Source organism: Melopsittacus undulatus, chromosome 6 (genome assembly GCF_012275295.1).
Source record: "Melopsittacus undulatus isolate bMelUnd1 chromosome 6, bMelUnd1.mat.Z, whole genome shotgun sequence".
Taxonomy (NCBI): domain Eukaryota; kingdom Metazoa; phylum Chordata; class Aves; order Psittaciformes; family Psittaculidae; genus Melopsittacus; species Melopsittacus undulatus.
The window spans coordinates 82,817,660-82,830,635 of NC_047532.1; the positions used below are offsets into that span (position 1 = coordinate 82,817,660).

Consider the following 12,976-nt stretch of genomic DNA (forward strand, 5'->3'; position numbering starts at 1 on the left):
GGTAAGAGACCTGATGATTTTGCAGCTGACTTTATCCTTGCAAGAAACCTGCAGCAACATGATCCAGTAAGATTATAACACGTAAAACGAAAGAATTAAGCAGTTCATTAAATTACCTCATCGAATTCTTCAGTCATTTTTCGGATTATTTCAGAATTCTGCATATGTCGAAACATCTCTGCTGTAACAACTCCTACAATAGAAATGTAACATTATTAGCACTGTTAATATGAAAGAGGCAGATGGCAGATGACATGACTCCTGATAAAATGTAAAAAGGATCAATTTTCAGCTTACCTACAGAAAAAAAAGCATGTATAATAAGTTAGCCATTTTCTGCTTTATCATTCAGACATCACAAGTACTTGGCACCAATACTACACACATTTTGGTGTGTGGACATCTGCGTGTGTATATATATATACATATATATATATGGGATTTATTATTATCTTTCCTGAAAAGTGTTTTTGTGTGTGTGCAAACACACACATCTAGAATTTCCTCATGCACTCATATCCAGAAATCAAGGATACTTGTGCCAGACCACTTCATCAGTCCAGAGACTACACTAATCTGAAATGACCTTTCAGGATTCAAGACTCTAAATAGTGTAAGACAATTATGAACAGTTCTGTTGCTACTGATTATCTTCTGCACTGTAATAAACACAGTGATCTCACACAATTTCTATCTGTCTTAGCCTCAAATTGTTGAGAGTGTGAATGGAGATATAAAAACCAAATAGATCTCAAGTTTATTGCCACTATACTGCAAAATTCGTGACAAGGACCATCTCAGAAAGCATAACAGATTCTGTATTTTATCTGGTAACAATAATCAAAAGGTCACTGCTCTTGAAAGCATGGATAACCTCCGAGGAATGCTGCTAGCTTTCTGGAGATTTATGCATGTTAGAAGTTTATCAGGACAGAGAAATGCTCAAGCAGAACAAATTACATCCAGTCCTACTCTGTCAAGCGCAGTGACACACTGCAGGGAAAGTTACTTTTTCCCCTTCAAAAGGAGATGAGAAAAAAGAATGGAGGACATGGAAACAAGCAAAGAAAACCAGAAAACAAAGAGGAAAACAAAATAAGGAAATACAATCTTACTGTAGACAGACCACCTTAAAGCTGCCCATATTATCTTTTAAATCAAGCATCTCTACAAAGGCTATGAAACAATCAAAGCACTCAATGATAAGAAGCAAACAAATCCAAACTAGAATTCTAAGACTGAACAAGTTAAACTGTGAATGTTGAGAGCACCATTGTTTTCTGAAATAACAGCAGGAGCAAAGAAAGATGAGTGTTAAGTACCAATACTGCATTTTCTCTGGTGTGAATACAAAAGGCTTAATCTGCTATTTAAAATACAGTATATAATTTCTAAACCACCTGCCCCCACCTTCAGAAATGCTAGCTTTACCTACAAGAACTTAATAGTGAAAATTAGCTGCAGGGATGGAGCAGCTGTAGTATAAAAGCAAAGAATGAGAATTGCACTACTTTACTCTTTAAAAGGATGAGTAAACATTTCAGTATCTTACCTTTGCAGCCTGAACACTGAATAAAGAAGTTAATGAGATCAAGAAGTGCTATATCTCTGTCATGTTTGTATGACTCTATCCAGTCATCCACTACAGACTGAAAAGAAACAAATATAAAGGCACATTTTAATTTTCACAAACTGAAGAATGTTATTTAACTGTAGTAATTGATTTTTGTTCCTTCCACAAATAACTTGAACTCTGTGTTTTTCTGATTAGTACAGAAAAAAGTGCTTGGATAATCCTTTACTGCCATAATACCAGTTTTCAAGAAAAGAACTCACCTATTCTAGAAATATATGCATACAATCCTGACACCTGAACATAGAGCACAGGAATACCATATAGTCCTGGAGTAACTTGCTTTTTCAAGAATGTAAAAATAATTGCAATATATTATAGAAGCAGCTTTTCCCTCCCCCTCCATCCCATCTACAGCCTCGTGATACTTTTTTAAGGATACTATTCTAGGTATTCAGTTCCAACAGCTACAACTCCCTACACTCCTCAAAAATTTGCCCCTTTGATAAACTGTGCTCCATACATGTAACAGGATGAACAGCACTGTGCTATGCTGCATGGACATTAGCAACTCTATATTCACTAAACCAAACAGGAGTAAGAGCATTAAAGGGAAGCAAATTAACAGGCAACCTGTGATAATAGTTTTGAGAAAAGAATTTACATGCAATTATGTTTAAATGATCCATGTGTGCAGTACAAACTGTCTACTGAAGAAGTCATAAAAACATACATCATACAATTATTTATTATTTATTAATACAATTTATTAACACAGGCACTAAAGACTCACTTTGGTATCAAGCTCTCAGTTTAAGGTTTATAGTATGTTGATACCCTGGCCTTAAAATCTAGAGTCATTCTAAATAGAGGTGAGGAAATAGTTCAGAACTTCCTTAAGACAACAAGAGTACACAGCATCCCTAATGCTTCCTTGGTCTGTGCTATTCTCACTGCTTACTCTCATGTGGCTCAGTGCTGTGAGGACAAGAAAAACTGCCATGAAGAAAAACTCCTGAACACAGATACAGCTAAATCCCTCTTTCCTAAAGTTAAGACTGTTTATAGTATGATGCACAACTTTCGTCAGCAACACAGAAAGAATTAAAAACTTGAAGTGGAATTATCACAGTGTTCCCAGTAGGAACAGAACCTACAAACTAGTACTGATTTGACTGGTCTGTGGGGAGGAGGGAAAATAATCTAGGAAGTATCTTAAATCAGGCTTATAAAGGTGGCTGTGCAGAACAGGATAATGTTAGATATCCTAGGCAGCCTTGCTTTAAGAATTTATTTACTTTGCAGGACCTCCAGCAAAACAGTAGTTTCCCAAAACATTTTATCTCCATGGCTGAACCATCTGGTTTTGCCAGACACTTATCCACAAGAAAGTATGGAACAGAAAATAAGTATTATTATTGAAACCTTTTTTAGGCAAGCAATGCTGAGGGCCACAGAGAAAACTTTTCACACTGAAAGCTGAATGGACTTGAATTTAGAAATGCTTTGAGAATTTTTCTTAATTTTGACAAAAAATAATACAGATTCACTCTATCACCCGGGTATCAAGTCCCAAATTCAGAGTCATCAGGGCTGCCATAGGTTTTGTTTTCAGAAAGCAAAAGGTTTTGACTGTGTATCATTTTAAACAGTTGCAATGTCCTAAAGACACAGTTGCTGGTAACTGACTGAAAATGCAATGCACACAGCAAGTTAGAAAAGCACCTTTTTTCCACCTGCTCTGAAATACAGCAGAACAAAACAAATGATGGAAATACCAGAATTTCTCTGTGCAAATACAAAGTAGTCTGTTCTTTTAAAAGTCAAAAGTAAACTTCTGCCAAGGAATTCAGGCTTCGAAGTAGCCAGCTCTAAAGCAGGAGCCTGCAACTGTTCAGGACTGCAAGCAGACCCAGCTTCCTGAACGCGTAACACAGGAGCTGTAAACTCTACATTTTCAATCCCAAAGATAGTCTTTTCTTGGAGGCTGCTGAGGAGTCACATGAGTGAGTCAGCAGGAAGGCTTCATGGCTGACAGGCTTATGCTTTAACCCTCTCTCCACTGAAAGATTCTCATAGGCAGGCAAAGGCTTTACTGATTTAACTGAAAAATTAGGATTTTAGTACTCAATTTCTTTAACAGACTTACTTCAGTCCTGTCTGTAAATGCAGTGGAAAGAGCACCTAATGCAGAGGCTTCTAACAGGTTATGATTTCTTGACAAATTCCACCCAATTAGAGTGTTGCAATAGACATTAGCTAAGCCAATCAAGTCAACTTAGGGGAAGTTTAAAGAGCAGCCTGCAAGTTGCAGCTAGTGATTTTACTTTGGGTGAGAAAAGTAATTTTGGGGGATTTGGATAATTTAAGCCCTGGGAACACCCAGAAACTACAGATTTCTTGTTGAGTTCTATGACAACTATAGGAATAAACAACATTTGTCTTGGTTACAGATGCACAAAAAGGACTTTCAAGTTCATGTCACCTGAAATAACCTTCCTTCATTTGATACACCAAAAACACACTTTCAATCAGTTTTAACTCCTTCATTATGTATGCGTTTATTCATCCGTGACATTGAGAAATGAAAAATCAGTTAGCTGAAATTCAAACCTTAACAATGCAAACCCACTTTAACTAAAACCTATAAATTTAATAGAAGAATTTACTTTAGGCATTATTTTATTAAAGCATATGTGCAGTAAAATAGTCTTAAATTGTACATTCATCCAAATCAGTCTTACCTGCATAGCACTCTTGCCCATTTTAACTACTTCAAACAGCATCATGTTTTCCACACCATTCTGTTGGTGATGTCCATTCATCCGATTCGGACCACCAGGTTTCCCTCCTCCGTTCCCACTTTTCCCCTTCTCTGCTGGTCCTTTTTTCCCTTTCTTACAGGTCTGCAATCACACATACACACAATTAGTGGAGTACTACGTAGTAATTACAAACAAAACAAAAAACACAACAAAACCAAAACCCCAAAAACTTATTATCTGTAACATAACAACTATAAACAGGGCCTTTTGATTTGAAGAACCAGATTTAAAACCAATGTTGAGAATAACAGCTGAACCTAACTCATAAAAAGACCTGTGAGATTTCTACAGGTTCCATTTCCTCCTGCCCTCATACAAAAATCTTCTAGCAACTAAAAATGCTATTAGTGACAGGGTATGACACAAAGATTTTTCTTGTGTTTAAACTGTAAAACAGATTATACAGATTTGATTTAAAGCAGCTATAGCAATTCCCTTACAAACTCCAGTAGTGCAACCTCCTATCTGTGATGTATTTGAAAAAAAAAAATAGTTTTTTAAATGTGAACTCAATTACTGGTTTCTGTTCACTTTTCAAAGTACAAGAGAGCCAGAAGTAATGGCACCAACCAAAAGAGACAGCATTAGCAACAAATTTCAGTACTGGGTGGAATACATGCAGAGACTAATCAAATCAAAGCTTACCTTTTCTCCCCCACCACCCTTATTCCTCCATAGCACTAAGGAAATGTCATGCAAATGCTCAAGATAAAGAATTAAAATGCAAATACAAGTATGAACTCTCTTCACAGAATGACTGCATTTTCAGGAACTATCCCTAGCTCATTCATCTTCAAAGCAAGCACTCAACTCTTCAGTTTTTAACAGTAGAGTGTTTCAGTATCCCTGCAAACAACATACTTTTCCTTTGCCTTGCTTTTGGTTTTTTCCTTCAATATCCTCAAAGTCTGTATCAGAAGAGAAGTGTGTTTCAGACTCCCTGCAACGATAAAAAGACAACCCATTTACACATTTCATCAGAGCCATTCTTAAATTACTCCATAAGGTCGTATTATGCTCTCAGTCCAGTCAGTCAACTCTTAACAGTGAAGCTGCCTTTTTTCTTGTGTTTAAACCTACTGTCAAGGAACAGATCAGAGCGTATCCTCACATTCACCCTGCCTTCTCCAAGCAATTTGGCAGTGAAGAAAGCCATGCAGTAAGGTTAAACGATGCGAAGGTGGGTAGGAAACAGCAAGAGATTGGGAACCTTGCTTTTGGCATGGGACAAACATCACACCATTAAAAAAAAAAGGCAAAGAGCACTTGTAAGCATCTGCCACAATTATTTGAACACCACAAAATAGAAAACAGGGAGGGGGAAAAAAAAGCAGAAAAGAAACCAGCACCTTCCCTCACAACCGAAGTGTCTCAACAGATCTCTGTATGCTATCAGAAACTAAGCCAGTATATAAGAAGTACCCACTTAAGTTGAAAGATATGTAAGAAATGCTTAGGAGAGGTTTCTCCATCAAAATGAGTTCTATTTGGGCTTATAAGCTAGAAAATTGTTAATACTATATAAACTTTCATCTATCAATGCACAAATCCTTTATTGCCAACGTGAATTATAAATAGTGAGTATCTAAACTAAGCATTCTCTATTCTTAGATTTCCCGTAGACAAATGATGCTACTATGCCTTGTTTAATTGCATACATGCAGTATGATGAATTCTGGCTGTTGTCACTCATTTTTTATCCCAATTTCACACTTCCTGATTCAATTAACAATGCAATCATAAAGATGACCAGGGGGCATAGGAAACCCAGTCCTATGTATTTATAACATTCTAAAATAATCCAGAAACTTAAGGTCTCTCACTATTCAAGTGTCCAAAAAGGGCTTTCTGCCTTTTAACACGGATTTTGCCATTTCTGGGTTTGCTGACTGCACTCTGATACAGACTGAAAAAGTCTCCAATCAGAGGTTTTGGAGAAGCTGAGAAATATTTCTTCTTCAAAACCCCCTAGGTGCTCTTTTCACAAGAAAGAACACTAAGCAATGAACTGTACCAACAGAATAACAAAAATTATAAAGAGCTGTAAAAACAGTACTTCATAGTAAACCATCTTCCAATTTTAAAAAGATTTAAAAAACCCACATAAAACCAAATCTTTCTATCTTCTTAGATTTTATATCAATCCAGTAATTTTCAATGGTCTGTTGAAATACATTCACACCAATTTCTTGACAATGAGAAGCTGAGGAACTGGATTCTTTTGGTCTGCTTGAACTCATCATTTTACTTCTCTTTCCAAAATATAACTTAGAACTCAATTTAAAGCTTGGAAATTCCAATGTATGTTTTCTAAAAATTGTAGGAGGAATGGAGAGCTAATAAAATGACAGTAAAACCATCAAGAAACCAACAGCTTATGGAAGCTAAGACCTTGATTTTAACTAAAGCAATAGGCAATAGGTATTTTAAATATTAGGTGACCCACCCCCATTATTACAGGCAAATACTGCAACTACTTCCTCTCTAATGAAGCTTTAATGAAGGAAACTTTCTTTTATTCTTAATCAAAGATGGGTTTTATTCAAACACTTTATTCTGAAAGACAAAATCCTGGTAAGTCTATCACATAAAACCAAGTCTGTCACCATGGCTTCCTACCAGCAAAGTTTGACAATCGATTTAAAATAATAAAGCACTTCTAAAATACTTAATCACTGCTGAATCATCAAGAAAGAATTTAAGCACTGCTTTGTCAGCATCTCAACAGGAAAAAGATCTAGAATCCTCTCTCTCATTTTGTTTCCTTGTTTCCAGGAGAATACCAACCATAACACTAAAGAGCAAGTACATTTAAAAATGAAAGTACAAATTGTTAAAGCACTTACTGAAGGAGAGTAAAATCAGTTGGTATTTCTGGAGCTGCTATCATTTCTTTATCATCTTCTGCAACACCACTGTATTAGAAAGATATTCAAGAACCCGTCTGAAGTACAAGCTTACTTTCTTTTCCTCTTTTGTAGTGGACAAACTCTGCAATAAAACAAAATAAATACCATGAACATTTCTTCCCCGCAAATGAAGAAGCAAAAAAGTTGGGAACATGAAAAAGTCAGATCACACCACCCAGTTTTTGACCAAGCTTTTCCCTGATTCAAGATTTTATATGTTCGATTCCTCCCATGTTCTTACTACAAAGTACTTCCACAAATGTTAAAAGCATCAAATAAAATACAGAAACATTGGGCAGGATGAAATCTTATTAGGATGAAGAAAGTGGAATGGTTTTCATTAACACCTTGCAAGTAATAACTTTTATTTCTAAATCTACACTAGATTTACGTTTGCACTTTTGAACTGTAACACCATGCATTGCAGCACCCAGACTTACCAACACTAGGATATTTCTGACTAACCAAAGCAAAACCAGATTTCATGTTAAATTTAAACACAATATGTGTACATTTAAGGACATTATAGATACACCAACTTTGTATCTCCAATGTGTAAACTTCCATGACATTTCCCATAAAGATAAGCTCTTATAACAAGTTCTTACAATCAGCTGTTTCACAACTCCCCATCTTCGAGAGTTGATAAACCAGGCTTACAACAGTTCTACTATTTAAAGCATTTGACAAGATTCTAAGGATATCAAGGAAGATAATACTATCTGCATGCTATTAAGAAAACCATCAGAAACAGCATAGTGTTTTCTGAAGAAAACTAAGATTGTGAAATACTTGCTTTTCAACTTCATTTTAAACTGCCACCTGAATTTTTAGCTGATTTTCCTATGTTTAAAGGGGGATGGGGAGGGCAGGAAATCACACAGGATACTTCAGATGTGAGATTCAACCATGCAGGGAAAAGTTTTGTACGTCAGTCATCTGCCCCAAGCTAACTTTTGTACAGCTCAACTAAGAAAGCTTGATATTCACATATCTTAAAGATGCAATAGCAAAGAGGAAAACCTTCAAAGCCTGCTGCTGACTCTAGAGCTTGCTGGAGTAACTAGGTATTTGAGGGACAGCTTTAATTTTGGCATGCTAAGCACACGTTGCTTACTGTCTCATAGCTATGCTTCAGAGACTGCATTTCAATGGAGCATGTAGATAGAGGCAGTGCATTTTTTTCCTGCAAGTGCTTCTTCTGAATGCTAGGGGCCACTGTAGCTTCCAGAATTCAAAGAGCTGAGAGAAACCATAAACCCTGAACTTACTATGTTCTCTTTCCTCACATTTCACACAATTATATAAAAGCAGAGAAGTGGAGGGGAAGGAAATAGTGGCAAAATGAGAGGAGGTTCCAGAGAGGCTAGTGAATCTCAATTTGATCTGCAACTACTAAAGCGTGTTCCATCCAGAACACAGTAGGAGATAAAATGCTTCATAAACTGTTGCTGCAGAATGGCACCAACCTTTGCCACTCTACTGCTCCCTTCTCAAAAACCACACAGCACAGGACCAGTGTTTCATGCTCTCCTGCCCCGTTTACACACTCTTCTGCAAATGGTCATTCACAGGCAGGATAACATCCCCTCCCCAGTCATTCAGCTTCATAGGTTCAGCCATTCCATATCACTCAATTCAATTCCCCAACAAAATGGGCAAGTAATACTTCAAACATTTCCCCCGGATTCTCAAGTTAAACTGGTTCAACAGCAGGTATCCGGAGCTAAGACATGGGAAACACAAGACTGCATAGCCACAAGCACGGGTGGGAAGAGCAAAACTCCCTTCTCTAGTGGCAGGGAGCTGTTATACCATTCAGGCTGTCTAAATCTATATGCTCAGCTGGTGATACAGCAAAACACTCTACACTTTGGATTATATTTTTTTGTATGTATGTGTATTTATTCTTAATATTTGTTCAGATTTTTTTCAGCAAGCTGAACTTGGAAAAACAGCACACTTAAGTGCTATGGTCATCAGGCTAGTACCTGACCAGGTGTACTGCAGGCACTGGGGAAGGAACAGAAACTGAACATGAAAAAGAGATCCAGCCACACAGATCCTTTTGGGGCCAGGCTTACGATTCAGTCCCAGCACAAAGATGCAAACTTCAAAACCCACACTGCTCAGTTTCAAGTTCAACCTGACCATCAACATGTTATTTGACTTTTTCTAGTTTACATTCTTCAGTTGAGAAGCAAGACATCTATTGAAGTGACAATCAGGATGCTTCCATGCAAATTTTGTGTTATGGCTCATTACTACTACCTATTTACAATACTAAAATTGCCTATTCCATACAATTTGAAAGTTCTGAGGAACAAAGCAAGTTAACCACTTGGATTATCCATTTTTAGCTCCCTTTATGAAAAGCAAACTGCTGTCCTATCAAATTCTGAAAAAATTCTCACAAAAATATTTTAAAGAAAAATGATAAAAAAGAATGGGTAAATTATTAATGTGGATATTCTATACATCAAACAAGTCAAATCATCTGACAAAACTGCAGTTTATACAAACTTGAACTTCTTGAAAGAACAGTTCAGCTTAGTGCAAAGAACAAACCATGAAAAAAAAACATGGCATTGTTGGGTCAGAATCATCTCCAAAAATGGGAAAGAAATATCAAGTTCTTAGTAGCTTAATGCTTCAGTATCCAGAAAGATTTCCATTTCAAAACCTGGTTTTCTTGACGAAGAAACCTGGCTCTCATGAATGCAATTCTATACGCGTGTTATGGATATCACAGATGAACGCCCTGAAAGAACAGATGAGGTAAGACTGTAAAGGATCTCCAGTGTCAAGTTCAAACCCCAGCAATGACCAAAACACTCCTTGTGTTTGCCCCAGTAAAGGAGCAGTTTTAAAGATTTACATACATCCAGATGACATGGACCTTTGATTTTCAACCATCAGGGTTAGCCTGGGATTCCCCCGGGCAGGAGCCAACAGAATTTGCCCAAGAACATTAGCAATGTTTTCCCTAAATACCTTCCCAGCATCCAGTAAAACCTCAGGAATTTTTTCAGCCAGAGAGGTTGTCCCTACATTTTCTAATCCCTTATCAGTATTTTTTTCCATAAGTATTTCCAATCACTTTTTGAACTCAATATTGAGCAGCAACATTGTGTATTCCACACAGAAACTCCCGCAGCCAAATTGCATATACCAAGTGGCATGTTCTCTGCTTTGAATTTATCACTTGCCAATTTTATTTGATGTTCTCGTTTTAGTATGGGAAACCACTGGCATTTGTCATCCCCCATTATCCTTGATCTCAGTAAATGCCTTCTGAAAATTCAAGACTACTGCCAGATGGGGTTTCTTCATGCACATACTGGTGACTCATTCAAGGCTCCCGGTTTGGGTAGTCAATGAAATAGAATGGTCCATAGAAGCATCCAGTCAGAGCTTGTAAAATATACCAAATTCATCCCAGAGCAGTCTAAAAACAGGAAAATTACATTTTTGCAGATGCCATTCCGAACAGGGAAAAGTCTACGTTATGTATTTAATGCACTCAAATAATAAGTTAACTCTAAACTGAAGAGCAGCTCCTCAGTTTTCTGCATGTTCACAGAATTCCAACTTCCATTTTCCAGAGCAGATACTGAAATCCCTCAAGCCTGAAAACTTCCTGAAGTCACTCAACTTCATGAAATCATAATTAAATTATTAACTATAAAATGTATCCTGCTGAAAGATCACAAGGTGGAGCTCTAGCCTAAAGCTAACCAAAGAAACTCTAAAAGACAGGTCATCCAGAGGTTGACCTAGTTATTTCTGTGCAATAAACTTTATAACAGATTGCTAAAACTGCAGTAATACTGTAGCACATTTCCTTTAGATTTATATTTCAAGTACATAAAGAAACCAGAAGACTCCTGCCTCTTTTCTGAAATAAGTGCATAAACATGTTCGATTCAACAACTCTTCCAAAGATGGAAGTGCACACAGCTGCTGTAGTACCACTAGCTATTTATCTTTCAAAAGCAAGCAGAAGAATTTCAAAATACATTTTAATAGCAGAATTAATGTATCCCTTTATTGTACCCAGCTATTTAAAACCTTGCTAACAAAATGTTAATGAACTAGAAGACCAGCAGGACAGCAGCAGTAGTCTAGGAATGCTAATCACACATAATGTTGCCAAATATAAGAGGAATCTCTATTTAAAATAATTTGACTGATAAAACCAAGAGCTAAGCATGAAACATTATAAATAACCCAAATGTGTCTTTATGGAAAAAACCCTAAATTTTAAAAGGTTATTTTTCCTTAATACATTAATAGTTAATTTAAGTATGGCTGTGATTTGTCAAATACACTGGCTCAATGGTCAGTTTTGGCAAAAGTTGACAATCATCAGCACAATTCACACAGTAATACATGCCATCAGCAGCCACTGAGTGCTACCTGTCCTCTCTTCATTTGTATTGCATGCCCAGAGAGTCTAAACAAACATTAATTCAGCAAACAGCCTTTCCTAAGCAGAATACACTTGTATATGTATATATATATATATATATATATATATATATGCTTTGTATATACAAAAAAACCCCCCCACAAAGAATCATAGCATCTGTCCTGGAAGTTTGTGTTTCACACACTTGTGTAAATGCAGTAACTAGAATATTCCTTAACAAACTCATAGCAAAGCATTTCAGGTAGGTGGGTTTCAAGCTGGGTTGGGTTTCCCCACATATGCACTTCTGTTGCTGCTGCTTGGCTTCTACTATGAGAAAGGTTTAGAATGGTGATCAATATAGTGGTCATCCTTCTTCTGGAAAGGCAGAGATGCAAGGCTTAAAGATAGCTATGTGACAAAGGACAAAGGTTTTGGAAATGCAGGGTGGCTGTTGAGAGATGTATTGATTTTTCTCCCCATAATTCAGTTAACCACTTGTAAAACCAAGGACCTCACTTCTTAAAGTCAGAAAATTGGAACTTCTAGATTGTAAAGTTGAATGAAGTGTGTGGCTGAAGTTTATCCCTGAATTATTTACCTATCCATGAATGAGAGAGATGTTGATGCTTCAGGACCAATTTGCAGCAACAGTTAATATGCTAGTCAAGAGAGAAATTAAATAATCAGAAGTACGTCCAGTATTTTCCCTTAACTATCTTGGTAAAGAAAGTTGTTATCAACTACATTATGACCCTCGCTCCTTTTCTGAGGGACTAGAATATGCCTGAACTTTTGTTTTCTAAAGCAAAGTTTGACTGGTTTGAGGTATTCTCCCATGGAATTGTGCAGCTCCAGATTACTTTTGCATTTACCTTCATAACTAGATTTTTAACCAGTATTTTAACAACTGCATGACACCCCCCACAGGCCTGGAAGAGTTTATTATTTCTACAAGTTATTTCTACCAACATTATACAACTCAATATTGCAGCTGCCAACAAGCTTTAAAGCAATTCTTATAATTTCAGTAAAATAGAGAAAATATACTTCAAGTAGCACTCTGTATTGCAACAACTATACTTTAACATGACTTAGTTGCAACCATACCAGCAGTTTTGATCATTATGATGGCACAAGGCTAAACTGAACAATAATACAATTAATACCTTTAAAATGTGGTTATTTTTATGCTGTTTGCTTAACAAATGAGATTTTTAATTCCTTTACAAGACCACCTGGACAAGACGTCATCAAT

The 12,976-nt window shown here is 36.7% G+C and overlaps 1 protein-coding gene across 3 annotated transcripts in view; it reads right to left on the bottom strand.

Moving 5' to 3' along the window:
- Positions 1 to 12,976, bottom strand: part of STAG2 (STAG2 cohesin complex component) — a 77,761-nt gene that overhangs the window by 34,536 nt on the left and 30,249 nt on the right. For all 3 annotated transcript variants that reach the window (XM_031048179.2, XM_034063478.1, XM_031048180.2), the window contains 5 exons: positions 7,245 to 7,389; positions 5,260 to 5,338; positions 4,318 to 4,479; positions 1,553 to 1,649; positions 117 to 193 (listed from right to left, as the gene is read on the bottom strand). In XM_031048179.2, the coding sequence (XP_030904039.1) occupies positions 117 to 193; positions 1,553 to 1,649; positions 4,318 to 4,479; positions 5,260 to 5,338; positions 7,245 to 7,288 (459 nt within the window). In that variant the 5' untranslated portion in view covers positions 7,289 to 7,389. Of the gene's footprint in view, positions 1 to 116; positions 194 to 1,552; positions 1,650 to 4,317; positions 4,480 to 5,259; positions 5,339 to 7,244; positions 7,390 to 12,976 lie in introns of those variants that run through there.